At 43.9% G+C, this 20,365-nt stretch overlaps 1 protein-coding gene across 5 annotated transcripts in view; it reads right to left on the minus strand.

The window, feature by feature from the left end:
• arhgap17a (Rho GTPase activating protein 17a) overlaps positions 1-19,874 on the minus strand; it is a 28,607-nt gene extending 8,733 nt beyond the window's left edge. The window contains exons 1-12 of one of the 5 annotated variants that reach the window (XM_075458158.1): positions 19,667-19,873; positions 19,332-19,486; positions 12,617-12,656; positions 5,872-5,976; positions 5,613-5,645; positions 5,138-5,214; positions 4,425-4,536; positions 3,766-3,842; positions 3,568-3,685; positions 2,743-2,811; positions 2,464-2,545; positions 1,591-1,718 (exon numbers count right to left, since the gene is read on the minus strand). In XM_075458158.1, the coding sequence (XP_075314273.1) occupies positions 1,591-1,718; positions 2,464-2,545; positions 2,743-2,811; positions 3,568-3,685; positions 3,766-3,842; positions 4,425-4,536; positions 5,138-5,214; positions 5,613-5,645; positions 5,872-5,976; positions 12,617-12,656; positions 19,332-19,384 (894 nt within the window). In that variant the 5' untranslated portion in view covers positions 19,385-19,486; positions 19,667-19,873. Of the gene's footprint in view, positions 1-1,590; positions 1,719-2,463; positions 2,546-2,742; positions 2,812-3,567; positions 3,686-3,765; positions 3,843-4,424; positions 4,537-5,137; positions 5,215-5,612; positions 5,646-5,871; positions 5,977-12,616; positions 12,657-19,331 lie in introns of all 5 variants that reach the window. The other 4 variants (XM_075458161.1, XM_075458160.1, XM_075458159.1 and 1 more) reach the window with 4 other exon arrangements.
• Between the last annotated feature and the right edge of the window lie 491 nt (positions 19,875-20,365).

Genomic DNA, 20,365 nt, shown 5'->3' on the forward strand with positions numbered 1-20,365 from the left:
TTACGCTATCTCTACTCTGTCTTTTTTTTTTTTTTTTTCTTCCCCCAACACGAACACACGCAAAGAGTTCTGATTTATAGACAGGAAACAAGTACATTCTATTGTATTCCAAATTGGATTCAGGGAGGAGACATCAGAAAACATTTCATAAATCATCAGCAGCCATGTTTCTGGAAAAGCACTAAAGAAAACAAGGAGCTGCCCTGTTCACGGTTTGTTCATTTCCTTGACTCCTAATGTGTTCACACGAACAAACCGAGCAGCTATAAGATGCGGCGAAACATTTTCTGTGCATCTGACCAACAAACAGACTTTCCATTCCAGCTCTGCTCTGGCCTTCTAAGTTTAATATCTACTCCTCAAGAGGACAGGAAATCCGCAACTTACTTCTTTTGGACAATACTTTTTCCCCAAACTAATGCAAAAAGGATTATATCGACCATTTCACACCATGGACATAGTGTTAAGAACAAGTATACACTTAAAAAGAGCATGAGTATTCTAATTCTTGAGAATATTACACAACGGAAATGACAAATAGTGTCAATAGTTCATGGTGAAAACCAGACACAAGGACAGAAGCAACACAGCAAAACTTGCCTCAGATGCAGATTGTTTATGTAAAAGTAGACAAAACTCTGTTTTGAAGCCTTGAGTTTAGCATTTGTCATGTTGGGTCTCTCACCAGGGTATAAATATGGTTACCAGGGTAACCATATTTGGACAAGCGGGCGGAGCTGGGAAGTAATTCCCTACCTGCTGATTGGGCAAAAGTTTGTTTCTTTGCAGCCCAACCAAAATGATTACAACAGGACCATCAGCGCAACACTCAGAAGGAGTGTACACGGACCAGAAAGACTGATGGGAAAAATGTACTGATTAACCGAGCATCTCATGACAGAAGTTGCTTTTTTTTTTTTTTTTTTTTTTCCTTAAAATGGTGGTCTAAAGTACCGGTAGTCAGATTTGGATCCAGCACCTGGTGGTGGCATTCCACATTAAAGCATCTCCACAGTGCCATTATGCAATGTGACCAAGTCATGTGCCAATTGGTTCAAAGTGTGAACCAGAAAGGGGACGACCACAACAAAAGACACAACAGAGTCGCCACAAAGAGGAAGAAATGCAATAAGCAGATATGTTGAAAGGGATCACGGATGAGAAGCACAGACAACGACTGCACTGTACCATCTAATTATTTCCAACGCTCTCTTTCACGCCACCACAAAGCAGTGCTTTGTTCATTATAAGTTCCATCTCTCCAGCTGCTGGGTAAAGCTAAAAGACCAACAACAGCCCAAACACACAAGATTAGCTTACATTTCAGCCCCCCCCCCCCAACATTGCCTGCAACCAATAGGCGTTTGCATTTGCACCTTCAGAGATGTGCACAGCATCAACGCAGCACACGTCCGAAGCTTTACTCTTAAAAAGACCAGCGATCATTCCACTTCATCCTCAGTCTCTCACTGGAAACGTAGCTCCATGCTACCAACTGGGTTTTAAATGCCCGGCATTTTGATGTCTCCGCGTTTTCAGAGTAAATGCAACAGGGTGTTGCCAACAGGGCGGTTTTCTTAACTTTCTTACCTCTTCCTTCATGCCAGTCTCGAGAAGCATCATGACGCAGGCTTCTAATGGTAGAGCGATCTCCCTTCCACTTCTTTTCAGGTGATCATCCAACCCAGTCCCAAATGCAGGCTTTTCCATCCAGGAGTCTAAGCGCACAGAGGGCAATTAACGGTGAAATGAGAGGAGAAAGAGTATGTTTCTGTAAAGTGTTGGAATGGGAGCTACAGCAGAATTGTAGAAGGGGAAAAAAGTGCAAGAAAGGCCTGGTGTTGGTTTGCATGGCAGATTTCTGGGTCGAAAACTCTCCCCCTGGCCATTCTTTCCCCCCCCCCACCCCCAACTCCCCCTTCATGGTGCTGCCAAATAACAACCACATGCTCCCAGCCGGCAGAGTGACTCTGCAGCCATCTGAGCTTATGTGAGGCACAGAAGAGTGTGTGTGTGTGTGTGGTACAACAAATCCCAGGTGGGTGTGATGTGAGAAAGGGTGGGGGTGTGTGTGGAGTTGGTGAGTCATCGCCACATGCTGCGAGACCAGGCTTGTCTGGTTTTTAGACCACATGTGTTTAGCTCTAAGAAGAAAAGAAAAAAAAAGGTTTCTTGAACAAGACATAGCTGAAGAGGGGGAAGCAAGAGCTGAGTGGCAGGAGAGAGAGCGCGTGTTTGTAGAGTGGAAAATAATAGATTATTTTTGGAGAGGATAAAAAGTATATACATTCTTTTAGTAGGGCCCCATTTGTGGACTTAAACGTGTACAACTGTGGTAACTGCAGCTGGATTTCTGGAACTGGCAAAAGAACTTCATGTGGTGCGTTTCACGTGTGGGCTAAAGGACAGCTGGGCCGCTTTGGCTTACGTGCGTGTTGAAGGCATGTTTGCACACATCATTACCTTGCTGAGCCTGGATGGTTGGCAGGACACTCTCCAGAACAGTGAGAGACTTTCTGTGGTAATCAGCCTGAGCCTCTAAAAGCTACAGAGACACAGAGGGATGAAATGGGCTGAGCGGAATAAGACACGCAGTCGAGTACAGGACTCTGAATGTAAATATGATGGCCAGCCAGGTCTTTGTTCCCTTGTCACTCTGCACCTGTGAACATTCCCGCGTGAACTCAAGGGGAAACATGTTTTTTTGGTTGTTTTTTTAACCTGCCGACACAATGCACCCACCGTTATGAAGTAGTGGGCATAGTCGCCTTCTTTTGAGAAAAAGCTGTACATGTCTGCAGCAAGCTGATCCTGCAAGACAGAGAGAGACACAGAGAGTTGGTCATTTGGCGTCCAACTCAACAAATACGCTCACAGGATGCTAAACAAGAGAACATTCACAAGAGAAATAAATAGAGGAAGGGCAGCACTACTGCTGTAAACCCCCTATTAAACGCTTATCTCTGATTCAGAGTGTGATTCATGAAATTTTAAGATGCTTTTAGGTAGGCGTCAATGGTCAGCTCAGCTTTACGGGAGTCATGAGTCTTGTTGCGGTTTGCAAGACTAAAGGAGACTGCACCTGGACAAAAAACACATTGTGCAGCCCCTTCACACTGAAGCTCACCCACTGATGTAATAGATGTAAACACTGGCACACGGAGCTGACAGGGCATTTTTAGTCATTCGTGTGCGTCATCATTCTGCCTCATAGGGCCCAAGTGTCTCCAAATGTCCAGACGCTGCCGTAATGATTTTCTTCCCAGTTTAGTGTTCCAGCTTGTTTCACTCATATCACAGAGGCCATAAAAGCCGTTTAGCTTGCCAGGACACAGCCTAGTTTCGTCTGTCAAGCTATGAGACACCAGACGTGAACATAAAAAGCAGTAAGCACAGGCTTCGCCTACTGAAAGCTTGTGATCTGCATCTGATGACATCGGAGGAGTTTTACTACAACTGAGGCAGCATTTCTCAAAGATTCGGCTATAAACACGGTCAAAAAGAAGCAAAGAAGCAATATTTTCTCCCCATAGATGTTTGTGTGCTATTTGAAGTAATGGTGGTTACTTTGCAGAGCTCCACTTTGTTCATAGCTTCATCCATCTCCTCCTTGAGCAGGTCAGCCTTGGCCGTCAGTGCTTGAGTATTTGTTCCTGAGATTATTGATTTGGTTGCCTGCAACCACCTGCATCAACAAAGTTATTAACAGTTATTCTGTTAGCAAGGGGTAAACATTCAAGATTGAAGACTGAGCTGGAGACGAACCTCGCTCTGGCAGAATCGTAGTCCAGCACAAACTTGGCCAGCTGCTTCCTCTGCTTCAGGATGTTGGGAATTTCTACCTAAAATAATGATCCGATAGAAATTAAGCCTCACACGGCGTAGCAATTAAACACATCTGCTGGTGCTAAGTACACTGACATCTATTCACTGATTAGTTGCTGGTGAATTATACCAGAAAGACTTTTTACTGTTTGCAAGTTACTGTTTTTTTTTTTAAACAAACTCTTGTAGCATTTACTCTCATTTGACTTTGTGAGCACACCGACAACTCAGAGCACAAAATGACTAACGAACAACTTGTAAATGGAGATCCAGGTTCCTCTGAAAGCAAAGAGCAATGCAGCTTTGTAAAATAATGACCTTTAACTGCTGTAAATGATACAGACGCCCACCAGGAAACAGTTAATGATGTCTGAAAACCAAAGCCACAAGTGACGGGAGGAGATTTAAAAAAAAATTAAAATAAATTAAAAAAAAAAACTTCATGCTTTGTTAATCTTATTGAGGGCAGGAATCCTCATAACTTGGCCAGGTGATTTTTACTTAAAAGCTCTTGTTTAAATGTAACTGGGCAGCATGCACACAAAAGAAACATCATGTAATCTTTTCAGCTGCGGTTATGTCCGTAGAGGGAGTCTGACCTCTGCAAGCTGGCTGAGTGGATCCAGAACGTCCTTCTCTATCTGCAGCTCATGTTGCATCAGTTCGGTTGCCAGACGATTCTCTGCTTCTCCACACACTTCCATCATCTTCCTGTTAACACATGTAACACGGCGCAATTAGAAAAAGATGGGCGTCTGAGCCCAGACTGAGTCACTCGTGCCTCATTATCGAATCAGCATTATATTGCGATCCCACATCTTCTTGCCAAAGAGTGATTCAGCAACACAGACAGTCTGTGTAACCGGCTCGTCCTCTGAACCCAATCGATAGCTGAGAGCAAAATCAGGTCACTGCAATGTTATCATTTCTAGCTGCCAAAAAGCCAGGAGCACACGGTGGCCTGGTGACAGCTGATCTGTGATCATCAGTCGGGAGTAAAACCTCAAAGGCTTTAAGCAGATAATATTCTGACATACATGAATGCCTTACAACCGGCTGTACTTTCCCTTCCTTATTGTTTCCAGACAAACACATGACTGCAGGCTAGTTCTGGAGACATTCACTTTCTAGATCCTAAACTACTCCCATTCTGCGTGGTTGTCTCGTCCACATGAATGCAGTCCGACTCTTGAGGAGGGGGAACTGCTGAAAGTCCCTGACACAAAAAACAAAACTGGCCATAATGCATGGCCTCATATTTCTGTTCCATATAGAAAGTGCAACTGTTTGTCTAATTCAATCAAAAACTCACCCTATCAAAGAGTCGTCTCCCAATTGGTTTCCGCCTTCCACCATTGCTTGGGACAGTGCGGTCAGAGGAAGCTTTTTCTGTGGCACGTACGGGTAAGAACAGATGCAGACAGGGTTTAAGCTTAGAGCAACACATTAAATATGTAGGTCTTCAGCATTTCATGTTCGAGCCAATGGAAAATTCGTCGAGGGGTTTCCATTGAACAGGTCAACAGTAAATGCTGTCAGAAACAGGAAGAGAGCTTTCTGAGCAAAGGAGGGAAATGCAGATGGTAAATGGGTTTTAAGATGAGAGCTAAGGAAGTGAGACATCTATCAAATGACAAGGCCGGAGCTTTACGTGTGTGTGCTGGACAGCCCGTTTTTCTCCCAGAAGGCAAAAGTGTCATGCAAGGCGAATCAAGATGACAGACACTGAAATGGGAAATGGAAAAAGTTGTCCAAAGGACCGCAAGAGATTGAGTAAGTGTTTTTACCTGACCGTTTCCTGTATAGAGGCGTGGTACGGACTGTGGGGCATTTTTTGGGTGGTGTAGGGTAGGGGGAAAAAAAACAAAAGCAAAAAGAGAAATCATAGAACGCTCTGCCTGATGGCGACACATGTAAGCCATTTGGACTAACAACAGTTTGAACACAAACTTGTCTGGGAGTTGAAATCCAAACTTAATTCATCACACATCCCGGTCAGGTTAGATTAAAACAAAAGTTTCACTGTGACGAGGCTCGATGACTCACGTGTCTCTTCTCTGCCTCCGCACCGATGTGCCCCTGCAGACACGACACCATCTTTTTGTGCGTGTTGTGGGACACCACGCGCACCAGCTCCATGCGCCGTTCGATCTGTGCAAAAGACACGCGAGAAGAGACCTTTATACAGGCGTCGCACGACGGTAAAACTGCTTCTTAGTCGCATCCAACATAAACATTCTGCTCTACGTTTCAACTTTGACTGCATTCGTTTCAATCAAATGTCACAAAAAAGCAAGAAAACACAGATTTTTTTTTTTTTTTTTTTTTACTTACACATTATTACAGCTTGATTAACTTTTATTTGACGTTATTGGCATCACAACAGTGTGTCTGCACAGATTATGACCGATGTGGTCCAGCTCGGTGCAGTCACCCGATTTGTGGCGACCTTGTGGGAGACGGTGGTCAAAGTTCCAGCGTGATTGATAACGCTTGTCCCCACGGACCGATGCTGGAATGTTATCTGTGAAACACATGATTCGTCGGAAGCGTCTTCATAGCAGCAACGGTCACCGAGCTGTGGCCCGAGAGAGAGAGGGCTTCTTGGTTGAAAAAAATTCTTTTTTTCCTTTTTCTTTTTTATTTAAAAAAGAAGAAAAAAAAAAAAAAAGGCCTTTCAACTACACAGGCCATCTCCTGTCTACAGGCCCGACTACACAGATCCACTCTGTGCCTTTTAGGCTGACGAGATATAATACTGTCATTGACTGAAGTCAAAGCCATGCAGGCTGAAGGAGAGAGGCCAGCTGAAGCTCTGTAGGATGAGGATACACTGTCCTTGTCACGCCAGGTGTCAACGTTAGGCTAACTGTCCGTGAATAGAACTAATGACTACAGGTTTCTTTCAAGTCTACTTAAAAGTCTGGCCAACGTAGACTAAACAAAGACGGGCTTTACGTTGGCAACGCCAGTGAGAAAGTCTAAGCAGGCCGTATGTCATTTGTGCACCCATCACAAACAGAGCAGGTGCATCTTTCCCTTCAGTAATAATAATAATAATAATAACAACAACACACACAAAAAAGAAAACGAACACAAGAGAAGAGAGAAAGTAGGGGCGTATACGCGTCTAAAATTGATAAACATCTACTTATAAAACTGGAGAAAACAATGCTCCAAATATAAATGGGAACACTGAGGCCCAGAGGGAAACTTGAGAGAAATGGATGAAGACAAATGCAGAGGGAGGATCAACCAAATACCAGACAATTGTGTTCCAAAAACAGAATGCAGTCGGAACTCAGGAATTCCGCCTCCATACACCGCCCCCCTTTCTCCTTTCCCTCACTCTGTTCCCTCACTCTTACGTCATCCCTGACCCATCGTGGCCCCCCGGCATTCCCAAAAACAGCTGGGTTTTACACAAACTTGCCGAGCGTACTCTTAAACGTGCATAGACGCACATTTCATCCACAAGTCATAAAGCTGGGAGCAGTGCAAAGGCTCAGCGAGCGCCTGGCACGACACAATTCGGGGATTCCATTCTCTAACGGGGGGCTAAAGTTCCCGTGTGGGTGTGTGGAATATGTTTGGATCACATGACAGTGTTCTCCTTCCTTTTATTGTAATAAAGAAAGGGCTCAGACACACAACACCATACCCTCAAAGAATAACACGCAGAGGAGTGTGGAAACCTAGGCCAAAACCAGCAGGGTGTGTTTTTCCTCCTGCTGTGTGATGAGGTCAACACTTGGTCAATCTCATGACACGTCATAGGGAATCCCAATAATAAGTCGGGCTGATGGGGAGGAAAAAGACACAGGGTGGCGGAGGTTGTTTATTGGTTTCTAAGTGAAACATGTCTGGACAAGTCCTGAAAGGACAAAAATAACATAGCGTGACGCATTGATCTTTGAGTAACAAACTGAAGGCAAACAAAATATTCTTTGTTTGTGTTGGGGGGATGCAAGTATGAGCGAAGCAGTCGAACGGTTAGCCGTTATCTGATAAGATGACTAAACTTACAGCACTGAGCTACGAGGGAGCGGCCAAGCACGCAGCAAGGTATTTCTGGAGTATCTCTGGGGTGAGCCCATGTAGAGAGGCTGCTACTGTACACTGAGGAGCAGCAAAGAGTTGACAGCTGGCACAAGAATGTTGGAAGGCCCATACCGCCCGATTGGACCAAAGACAGAACGGGGTTCTGTCGAACAGGCTAAGAATAAGACGAATACAGGCTCACGCCTACAAGAACAATGTCAAAGCCACCTTGCAATTTTTCACTGTGGACACGCCGATGTCTGGCAGGAATTCTGTAGGGCGCAGAGGGCATGCCGGAATATCAACGGAACCGAGGAATTAACCAGCCATCATAAACAGCTCCATGTGCCTGGAGAATTTAGTTGTATTTTGACCAAGTTTTCAAGAAACTTAAAAGGTTCCTCCCAAACTAGTGTTGTCCACATTTGAACTACGCTCTAAACTTCAATCAAGGTTAAACAAATTGGTCCCATGATATGAGAATAGAAAATAGAAAAACTTTTCCTCATAGCTGCATGTCTGTGTGAGGGGTGGGTTTGGGCACCATTACAAAAGCAGAAGAAGTCAAACCACAGCAAAAAATTACCGCAGGCCTCACACCAAAAGTACTGGGAACTCCTAAGAGGACTGCAGTCAGACCAGGCCCATTTCGGAAGAACTCTGTTCGTCATGGCAATTATTTTCAATTAACAATTACAGATATTTCCTGCCTTCTTTAATCATCAACCACTAAGCAACTACAATATGTGAGGATGTATAGAACCTGATGGCTGTATCCAGATGTAATTTATGATCTGCATTATCAAGTGCTGCACCACAGTCTAATACCACCTTGAATATTAAGACTCCCCGCATTTCTTTTTATTTTGTAATGCTGTAAAAAATACCTGAAAGAAGTGAGCCGTTAACAACAAGCAACAAATGTGTTTCATAAAGGCTAAAAATGCTTTCAAAAAAGCTTCTAGGCTCAATGTCAAATGAGCAAATACACAATTCAAGACCAACTTACTCTGTATTTTTATTTTTAGTTTAAGTTAACAGATACTCATGGGGACAAGTTAATCTGTCAACGAAACCAAAGAACGCATGGGAATTATTAAGATTATCAGGGAGGTTACAGGAGAAATGGTACAGCCGAGCTCTGCCAAAAACGTGTCGACACAATTCCGGGAAGCAATAGAATACTTCTGACTATAGTAAAAGTGGGAAGTGATTACGGTACATAAAGAAGTGAGGCAAACTGAAAGTACATGCAAGACCAATTATATCACATGCCTTTTGCTAAATATCTCCTATAGCAAAGCCGCACCAAAGAAAGTGTGTTTGGAGATGAGAAACAAAGGAGTCGTGTAGAAATTAAGAGGTCAAGTGATTTCTATTTGGCCAAAACAGATTCCTGTTTCCTTTATCAGACAACAGTGTCCCTATGAACAGCCAAAACAGGCGACAGCTGACTCCCAGAGGCGGAACAACTGCATTTTTGAAGAACTGTCAAGTTCAGTCGACTGAATAAAGAAAACATCCTCTCCTCAGTGAACAGCGCCCAGAGCAGTTAGTCGCCGCTGTCAAACGTCCACACGCATCACAGCCAATCGAGCGGCTTCTAAATCTAACACTGACGTTTTAGCCGTCACGCCTTTTGCCCACGGGACCCATTTCGATTTCACTCCTATCTTTTGACAGAGGAATGTAAAATCTCTCAAAGCGGTTTGCCTAAAAACCCGTCAGCGACAATAGTAGGCGAGGAGAGGGAATAATAAGAATAGAGCACGTTGGACATTGTTGCTCTGTTCTCAAGGCAAAAGCAGCCGAGTTTGTTTGAACATTTATGATGCCTCCCGTTCGCACACAAAAGGCAATCTTCATTGCTGGAATGTCTTTGCTGAGCAGCCAACATTTTGTCCCGGCCCCACCTGCTGTCTGCCTCAGGCGACCCGAGGAGAGTTTTTCCCCGGGAAATCCCTGCACCCGCAGCTTTCACACGCACACGCTGCTGTATGGACGCATCCACAGTTACGCCGACCTTTAACGCTGTGTGAAACTGTTGAGGACAAACGGTTCAGAAGCACTACGCAGCCACTATAGAAGCGTTTGTCAGAAATTTTTTTAAAAACCTGTGAAAGCACAGATTCATGAACCATTAGTCATAGAAAAGGATCTCATCTGCGACATCAGCTTGGTGCTTTCCCAGCCTCAGCCAAACAAAGTTGTTACAGCTGTGGGTGGGTTATGGTAAACTGTGGTAAAACAGCAGGACAAGAGGACACAGGACGCTTTCTGGTTTCTGTCAGCTCTTTACACCCGTTGAGCTCACAAATACTGCATCTTAGTACGACCAAATGTCCGATGAAGCTGTTCTCATTCATAATTTTGCTCTCTTTGTTGCAGTGGTGAAACTAGCCTGAAACTAACCTGAAATTGTGACTGAAAAGCATCCCATTGAGACTGCATGCTAACCCACGGTCGAGATGAGAGGAATTACAGACCCCTGCCTCATCCACGTCTGGCAGACCACCATTAACAAGTTGAAGACGACACCTGTGCTGTGATTTTGACTACATTTACATTTCCACTGATTTCTATAATGATCACCCCGGGAGAAAGTTAGGAACGACAGAATCTCTTGAACGTCCACAGAGTCCACCCCTATTTTAGGGGGACAGCGGCCACCCTAATATTATATTGATGTCACTCAGCGATCGATTGAGCCACATTCTGCTAGCGACGCCTACGTGATGTATTGAAGTTTCACATTGCAAGCCCTGGCAGCCAAATCCATTGCATTCACTAATGTTCCACGTCCTCATTCTCGTCTTTCAATCAGACTGCAGCTGCACCTGAGTCCAACAACACCGCCATTTCTGAAGAAAAAAGCAAGTCATCACCCCTGCTGAAAAAAGCGATTAGCCAACTCTCCAGCTAATTACAGGAGAAGTTCGTCAAATGAATGAATGAACGTGTAACTATTGCACTGTTAGTTCAGAATTGACCGTGTAGTTGTTATTGTGGACTATCGGGACTATAGACTATGCGTCTACTTGGATGACGCCATTGCCGCACGCCGCTGAGCACAGCTTATTTACTCCGTGCTCTGTGACAGTCAGCTAACTTCACGCGGAGTATGCTGTTGCTAGTTTTGTGCAACACCGCAGGACATTTATCAGATTTTGACAACGTGGACAGCAACTTTGAGTACGATAGACGTCCTTACTGGAGTGAACGAGCCTGTTACGGCGTTTCCTGCTCAGAAGCAGGGGACTGCTCGGTCTGCACTTCGGTCTGCATGGTCTGCACAGCACGCAGTGATACGAAGGGAGAGAAAATAGCGCCTAACGATTGTGAGGTCTGACTTTTTCCTGCACAACGATTTTGTGATCTAAATGTATTACTCTTTTGAACGCATATTGTTTTGAGAAGCAAAACGCTTTATTTTTGCAACCCCAGCCAAATAGCCGGACTACCTTCGTCAACGCCAAAACGAGGCTGGAACTCGGCTCACAGGTCGCAGCAGGGGGTAAGAATATGTTCATAAATGATATTGCTAGTATGGGATGTCATACAGCTTCATGTCAAAAGAGGCAAACTATTCCTTTAAAGTATCGGTGAAATAAAGACCGATAATGCCTTATTTAGAGGCTGTATTGTCTCTGCCCTGCTCTCTGCCGTTTTATGGATATACGCAGATCTCAAGTGATCTAAATATCTTTCGAATGACACAGACTTTCACCAAACTATTATCGGAGAGTAGATGAACGTATTTTATCCCAGAAATAAGGTCCAGGTTTAAAAAAAACAAAACAATAAAAACTTCTCCTTTTACACCAAAGCGGCTCTCATTTTTGATAAACTAGGCGCTCCCTGTTTCGACAAATAAAACCAACCTCACTCTGTTTGTTCATTGGCTGGTATTTTCATCAATAAAAAACGATGAAGTTTAATAATTAGGGTTTCATTCTTCTTGTCATCTATATACACTGCTGAGGCAAAGCGGATTTGACAGCGGAATAGTTTAGGATACAGACAATTTAGAAATATTAAATATGATTTACTAAATTAGAATGGTTAAAGCACCAATGTTTCTACCAAATTATCTGAAACCCCCCCCTCCCCCCCCAAGTAGGGGATTTAGTACCATTTTCAAGTTATTTAAAGAGTTATTATGATGCTATAATTAGATTTTTTTTAATTTATTTCTCAAAACCTGCACTTTGACACTTAAATTAAAAGAAATAAGTTAGTCCTTTTCAATCATTCAGTGCGTTTGAATTTATTTCTTGTGGTAATTAGCTGACGTGTTCAAAAGAACATTGTAATCACATTTTTCACCGTAACAGAAATGGAGAAGAATGTCTCTTCCCCATCTAATCATTAACAGGTAAATCAGAATTGAATCGAATTACGAGACCAATAAAGATGTACACCTTTGCCAGTATGAGTGGCTGATTGGTTCAGACTCCTTCAGACGTGGGCAAGTGGCCACAAATGCACACAGGAAAAAAAAAATTCACGGGTTTGATTTTAACATTTAAAACTTAAACCTCTTTGATTCGTTGGTGTCAAAATTTGAACCTCAATGCGACAGCATCACTGACCTTAATAGGACGATTGCTCAGTTCACAGTATGTCATGGTTAGCATTACAAACTCATGCTACATGTAATACAAACTCATCTCAGTCAAAAGGGAGAGAAACTGGTCACTGCTGTGATAAGAGCTGGTCAGAGCCCTGTGGAAAGTGCTTAATGATTTACCTGTAGGAGGTCATCGCTGAGGACTTCTGTTTTCTCCGCTCTGTGGGTGAGAAAATACAACAGAGAGCGTATACATGAGCGCTGACAGAAGATGAGAGCAGATAAGTAGTTCAATGGACTTTGCATTTACTGTAAAAACTGCTGCCACTTCAGGGAGACTGGTTTTCACACTTAGCTCGGAAACTAGAACTGTGTCATGGGCATCTGTGGGAATCTTTCAAGGCTGGGTGGGTCTCTTTAGTTTGTTGCCATGGCTCAAACAACCAAGCAACAGGCTGGCGTGCTCAAACAAACCTTCACAGTTGAATATGAATGGATTCCTTATGCATCGTGTTTTTTTTGCTGTCAACCCAAGGAGGGTTGAAACCAATAGTTGAATGAGCTTTAATTTCCTTAAGCTGCTACTAGTCGAGCTTGTGGTGTTGTACAGTGAGGCCCAACACTCCTGCTACGCCTGAGCCTATTAATAGTAAACTAATAGCTGGACTTGAAGAGGTCAGACAGATTAGATTCACTTAAAAGGAGTAGGCTGGGAATCACAGGCTGAGCTCAGACTGCTTATCAACACCTTCACTTATGCCGGGGGCTTCTGATTCGAGTCAGGCTTACATGCAATTTACTTACAATTAGTTTGGCAGACTACTTGGGAATATAATTTGTGGCAATATAGTAAAAGGATGCTTAACAAAATGCTGTATTCTTTATTTCTTCTGATGCAAATACCAACACACTGCATCAGCGCTGTCATGCTTATATGATGTGTTATAGCAGGCTGTTCAGAGGATGCATATCAAGCTGGCTGAACACTGTGTGAACTACACAATACAACCAATGAAATGGAGCGAATTCACAGGCCCCCCGGTACTATGCCTCAGTTTCCTTTTTTTTGCTCCAAGTCCCTCCCTCTCATGCAAGTATAGTCAAACTTTCTGTCTCAGTACTGAGGACTGTGCAGATATTGTTGTTCCTAACGAATGTGCAAACTTTTCCAAGTGCGCCTCGAACAGACCTGTACACTGCTGCTTGACTGCATTTTGGGTACCGGAGCTCTAAATGAAGCCTGGGCCCTCTTCCAAAAACTGTTCTCTATGAACGACAGTAACCTCCTGGCAGCTGCTTTCAATTACAACACACAGGCAGTTAGCCGGGAGAAAAAGGAGAAAGACTGATAGACGGGGGTTCATAGTTTGAGACTCTGAGAGAAAGACGAACAAATAGTTTGATTTTGTGGGTTGGAGGTCGAGGAAGGGAAAAAAAAAAAAAAAAAAAAAAAAAAGAGCCAAATCAGTATAAATAAGCTAGAGGTTTGAGATGAAGGGAAAGGTTTTCCCTGGAAGAGATGCAGAGCCAAGCTCATGAGGTCACGTCTTGTAACCCACACAAATCTACAGATAAGACTTCCAGAGAGCTGTAGAGAACAGATGAGACGCAGCATGGAGTCCTTGTTCTGCTGCAGATTACAAGCTGAAAAGCTCGTATTGCGGTCCCAGTCAGAAAAACCACTGCATTCATCAAGTAGAGTTATTCCACCATGAACACACTCTTTTATACACTTGTGTAATTTGGTCATTGGCTAAGTTTGAATGCACGCAAACAATGCGACTATCCTTATTTGTTTGTCGACTTGATGTGATGACCTCTGAAGCTCATGACTGAACCGAACCAAAACAAAACATCAAATGAAGCCAGACTAAACTTTATGCATGCAAAGGGTGAAGCAAAAGCTGGACTGATAGCACGGCTAACTGAGCTCCTCTTACTGATGTCAATGTGAACAAGGACAGCTGGCGAGGTGTTTATATGATGTGCAAATATTGCTCTAACCGAGCTGTGACCGACTGATCGGAACACGCGTGAAAGACCTTCAGATAAGAAGCGCCGCTTGTGCATCCCAACTTTCAAAAAGCACTGTGTCACGGCGCTTCATCAGTGGACAAACAACAAACAAGACAACAATTGTTTTGCTAGCATCAGCTGACCTAGAGCGAGCGGTGTTGACCCTAACGTGCCTCACTGAAGCAGCAGCCTTTACAGAAAGTGTGTCGCTGTGCGCCGCATGTGACTTCTTCACAACAAGAGATCCTTGCGGCTCGGCTGTGGCCAATGGCTCAGAATGGTAACCATGACGACCTACTATGAAAGTAGAAAAGGGAGTAAGTGGATACTGAAGCCACGAGCACAATAGAGCGGCTGTTACCAGCTAGTCAACACAATCAGCAGGCCGACGAGGAGGAAGGGTATGCCTCTTACAGCTTCAGCAGTTGGCAGCTGAAGGTATAAGGTAATGGATACCGGCCCCAGCAGAAAGGAGCTGGAGGAATAATGGAGTGACTCAGCTCATACACTCTACCTTGTGTGGCTGATTGGTGGGCTGTTAAGCAAACATTAGACTTGGGAATGAGGGAGCATAGCGCTGGGATGAAGTGCGAGGGACTTCTACCCACTGTGCATAAAGATAAATCAAGATAAAGTTGACACGTGCAAGCTGATGACGAAGGATGAGTTCCTACTTACTGATTTATATTGGATTATTTATTTCCACATGTCAGAACAACAGACCAATAGGTTATCAAACAATAGTGCACTGTACAGAACTCTGTAGAGTGGCAGTGATTAGATTGTACTCAAGATGTTTTGTCAGCGAAATGTCCGCAAACACTGAAAAACTTGTTTTGTTCCCCTTCAAACTAAAATAACATGAGAGCCGTGTTGATATTCCAAGGAACCTTCGCTGTCAGATAAGTCAACTAAACAATGTCAGATAAGTAAAAATTTCCCAACAGTAAGTACTTCCCTGGAAGTGAGATGGGTAATTATCATAATTAAAAGATCCTCGCTCTGTCACGGAACATCCATTTTCCGACTCTCTAATTTACCATTTGGATTACAGCCGAAATCACAAAGCCAGCCAGCTTAAAACGTCTAGATCACCAGGTGCAGTACAGCACAGGCGTCCGATCTGACACACCTCATTGTGTCTGCGGCACTGGCCAAGTGAGACACGGGGAAACGCCCAGTGTCACCTATCCCTGTCAGTTCAGCACTTGGCATTGTGCTGAACTCTGTTGGGAAAGTATCTTTTCAGCTCGAGCCCTTCTCAAGTCCAACAAGGGCTTTCAAAGAAAATGAATCTAAAGAAATGGCACAACACTACAGTCTGTCATCAAAAAAGGATTACAGATGACTGCTGTTTACAATACCAGTGAATAATCGACAATAAACATTTGTTGTTTTTTTTGTTGTTTTTTTTCAAATTGTAAATGTTCTACAGATCAGGTCATCTTTAACTTCAAGCCATTCAAAGGTCAGGAATTACTGTAATTGTGACGATTATTTAATTGATTGGCAATTAGTCCTGTGTGGATGAGAGATCAAGCACTGGGACAGTTGAGTGGATCTTTTCTTATCTTGATAAGCACCAACACAGTGAGAGCTAACAGCACAGGTATGTCTTCAGTTCATTTCTAAACATCCGGGGCCCACGGACATGAGCTGGTGGCCTTCCACCTTCTAAAACATTTCTACTTGAGCTTACTGGCAGCCTCTGTAGTCCAAAGACAAGTTTATCAGCAATGATTGACCTAATCCTAAAATGTCCCCTTTGGACCAACTCCTCTGCTTTACGTATTTGCAGGTAGGGTAGGCACCCCTTGCTTTTTCAGTATCAAGAAGAAACAGTCATCAAGTCGTTTAAATGGCCCCTGATGCTCCAGCTAAAGGGCTCGGTGACCATTACCCCTTGATCCTAAAAAGAAAAGTGGGGCCCAAACCTTTCCAAAACACAATGATGGGGCCAAGGAAACGAACTGGGACTGGGCCCTTGAGTGGACCAAACTGTGAGGCAACAATCTGATTTCTTCCCGAAGCACTAACAAAATGTATCTAAGATGACTTCCTGAGAATCAGAGATGATGTCATCGCAAACGAAAACCAAACATTACGTGCACAATATAAGCTCGCTCTTCGTCTGCTGCATATAACTAATTATTTCTGTGCAGATAGCAGTTGTGGCCGTCTCCCGTAAAGGTATTACTACCAATCTGCTGCGAAACATTGATTCAGGTTCGCAGAGTTCACAGAGAGGAAACCACAGCCGCTTTCCAAAGACATATGAAAAAAAAAAAAAAAAAGTCCTCGCCATGTTCCCTAGTATGAATCACGCTGTTCTTTTCCACGCACCTCGATTTCACTCTCTTCCTCTACATCCATTTTCCCAGCTCTCCCTCTCTCCTGTCCTCTAGAAAGCATGTCTCTGGGAGGCCGCTTCCTGTTTGTAGAAGAAGGAGAGATTTCCTCAGAGCCGCTGCTCGCTGGACACAGTGTTCTGCCTTCGCACAATCACAGGAACCCAGGGGGCAGCGGAGAGAGGGCCTTTTGCACTCCAAACATTTTGCAGACGCAGATACGCAAGCAACCACAAACTTAATGGACAAAGCAGGGAATGCTTGCTTGCCCCAAAACCAAGCTCTAATGGACCACTCATTCAGATGGGCATATACATGAGGAGATTAAGCCCACTTGTGCATACAAAAGAGCAAGCAACTACTGCATGCACACACACGTCTGTTTTCTGCATTACACTCTCCAGGTCTAATTTACTGCTGGTGCTGTGCAGCGGGGGAAACTATGAGTATTCCAGCTGTCCGACTTCTCCTGGTCGTCAGTTTTGGCCAATAGAACGTTTCTCTTTGCAGACCTTGGTGGCAGGAGTGTCATCATCAAATAAACTGTGAATGGATGTCAACATGATAATTACTCCGTTTAGTAGTCCAAACCACTTTGTCTGCTTCTGTGCGAACTGCTGAAAAATTGGTCAATCTAAGCCTAAACCTGACCAGCGCTCAGAGGCCAAACTCATCTTGAGAAACATCTATTCCCTCCTGAAAAGTCAGGGCCGAAACGTAACTCAATTTAAAAAGTTGAAAGTAAAGACAGCAACTCTTGTCTTGTATAACAGTAGGGTTTCTTTTGGAGGTTACAAAGGATAGAAAGGGGGGGGGGGGGGGCGACTTCTACATGAGGATATGATGCCTTGGGTACCAGAGTACAGTGGGGCATATTACGGAAAAAGCCTAAATAGTGTGAGAGCACACATTTGGGTGTATGACATGACTGCCAATCCAAGAATAACCCTGTCACAAAGAGTAGAATAACCCAGCCTTCATATCTTCTCATTAACTTGCTTTCGCTGCACTTCAGAAGTGGGAACTTTTTTTTCCCCTTTATTTGTTCTTGCATTTTTTGCTTTGGCACACCCCCCGAGCAAGAAAGGAGTGGACTTGACAAGAAGTGCCTCACTCCACTCACTAAAAACCAGCTGCTATGCAAAGAGGAATAAAGATATGGTTGAGAAGAGTGCTGTTGTACTCTGCCCGCATGAAACAGTACGTCTCCTTTGACAAACTCGAATGGCAGTAAGCGTTTGCACACTGTGTCAAGGCACATTTGATTTTGATTGACAAGTGATGCCGAAACACAGCAAGCTTTAATGGGCTCTTCTTTTGTCACATACACCACCAAGATTAAAATAAATTTACTGCAGCAGTTTTGCTGACATAGACAGTTTGTAGAGCAACTTTCGCAAGTTAGTGGACTACGCTACGAATAACTGGTTGTTCCATTCCTTGAGTTGAGTGTTGCTTATTGAACCCATTAAAATGATTACTAAACCTCGAAATATCCCCCTACAAACCAGTTCTGCCGGTTTGTCTGAAGATGAACAACCCTTTCTTCCCAGCCTGTCAGTGGCTTTTTTTTTTCTTTTTTTTGGTACCATCCACTGCTCGATGCACCACCCTACTGCCTGAGGCGCCAAACGCTGTTGACATCTACATTTGTACACCGACAACCACAAAATACAGTCGTGCCTCCACACATCCTCATAAAAAAAAAGATCCCCTGACGTGTCTCACAATGAGACACTACTTTAGGTATACAGTTATACAGGGGACGCCATGTGTCGTCACATAATTGGCATAATGGCCCGAGCTAACAGTTCTACCCTCCCATTGAGCTTCAACACTGAAGCACATTTCAGATTGAAGATAAAAGTGATGCATGAACTGGAGACAGCAGCTCATTAATCTATGTTAGATGTATTAAGTTGGGAGCCTCTTTTTAAGCTGAGCATCTCGTGTTTCACAAATCTTCCTTGTGCTCAAGTATGAGCGCATCACTTTTGCTGTAACCCAGTATAAAGCGACTCATCCACTGATTTAGCACTGCAGGCGTGTCACACTCGGATCCTGTCTGAACTCAGCAGCACCAGGACACGTAAAAGCAGGTATGGCTCTGGCCAGCAAAGCCGCCCCTCACCACCACCCTCCATGTGTCACATAATACACGGTCAAGTTTGCACATTTCAGACTGCGAACTCAGCAGCAATGAAGTTAGCGTTCGATATCCATACTTTCATTCAAAAAATACGTGCCCTCAATCAGAGTAATAATGAGAACAAATGAGTCACGAGCCCTTCAACTTGGTTGTTAGCTAATGAAAGTCTGTCCAGCTTCTCAACCCAGCGACTACCGACAAGATTTTTTCTTCTTTTTTTTTTTTAAATGGTAGCTCATGTGATAACCAGTAAGAAAGTGTGTGTCTGTGAAGGGAATGGTTCAAAGTGAAATTATATCAATTTGTATTGGGCGAAAGACCCAAAGAAAAGCATGTTTGGTACCGTGACAAGCTCCAAAACAAGGCAGACGTCGGTACTTGCCTGCCAACTGTTTGATTGGCGAGTTGCTTCATCCGATTGAATTGCTTCTTCATTGTCGCTCCTTTGCCAGTAAAGTCTTGTGAGGTTACGCTTCGATACCAGGCTTTGGTTTGTCATTAAGTTCACTGCGCCTCTCCCAACTTCCCAAGCCGTCGCTATGACAAGGAAAAACAAGCGAGAGCCATTGAGCTGAAAGCCAATTAAAAATAGTTTGTAGCTTTGCTAGCTCCTGAGCTAGCCTTTCCCAAGTAGAAATTCAACAAAAAAGTTTCCCCCCTGAGGCGACAGCATGATAAACGAACCCCTTTTTGGGGGGAGGGGGGGTATCTACGTACATTAAAGTATTGAAGTAAGCCGCGACTAACTCTCACTAGGTCCGGCGGCTTTTCATGGCTCTCCACCTCGACTGCTGTCTTTACCGTTAGCCGACGAGCTAACGTCGCCGAGCAGGATAATCCGTCGGCGCGTTCTCCACAGAGCAGAGCGGAGAGCCGAGTGCACACACAGCAGCAGCAGCAGCAGCAGCTCACATCTGCCAATGCCAGCACGCACAGAGAGACGCAGGAAGTAACGTTGGAGCCCCGCAGCATCTACCAGCCAGGCAGCAACACCTCCCACTGGACACAAGCAGGAGAAAAACCCGACTCAGTCATGGAAAAACTTCATCACCAAATAAAGTTTAAGGCTTTAAAAAAAAAAAAAAAAAAAAGTATTTACCTGTATCAGTAGAGCTCGAACTAAAGAAAGCACCACCCTGTGTATTAACCAGTGGAAATGGTCGAAAGCTTTCCGCTCCAAGGTCATATTTCGATTGCAGCGACCATCACCTGTTCAGTTTAGTTTAAGCGAATAAAATACACACGTTTGTTCAGCCTATTTTAACATGACACGTGGATGAATAACTGCAATATCTGACTTTCTGATCTCCGAAGTCGGTGTTTTATGGGAAAGAAAAAAAAATGTCTAAATTGTTTGGACGTATTAAATGACAAAACAACTTCATAAAAAGGGTGGGAAAAGAATTTGTACGCTGC

The sequence above is a fragment of the Odontesthes bonariensis genome, chromosome 23 (assembly GCF_027942865.1).
Source record: "Odontesthes bonariensis isolate fOdoBon6 chromosome 23, fOdoBon6.hap1, whole genome shotgun sequence".
NCBI lineage: Eukaryota > Metazoa > Chordata > Actinopteri > Atheriniformes > Atherinopsidae > Odontesthes > Odontesthes bonariensis.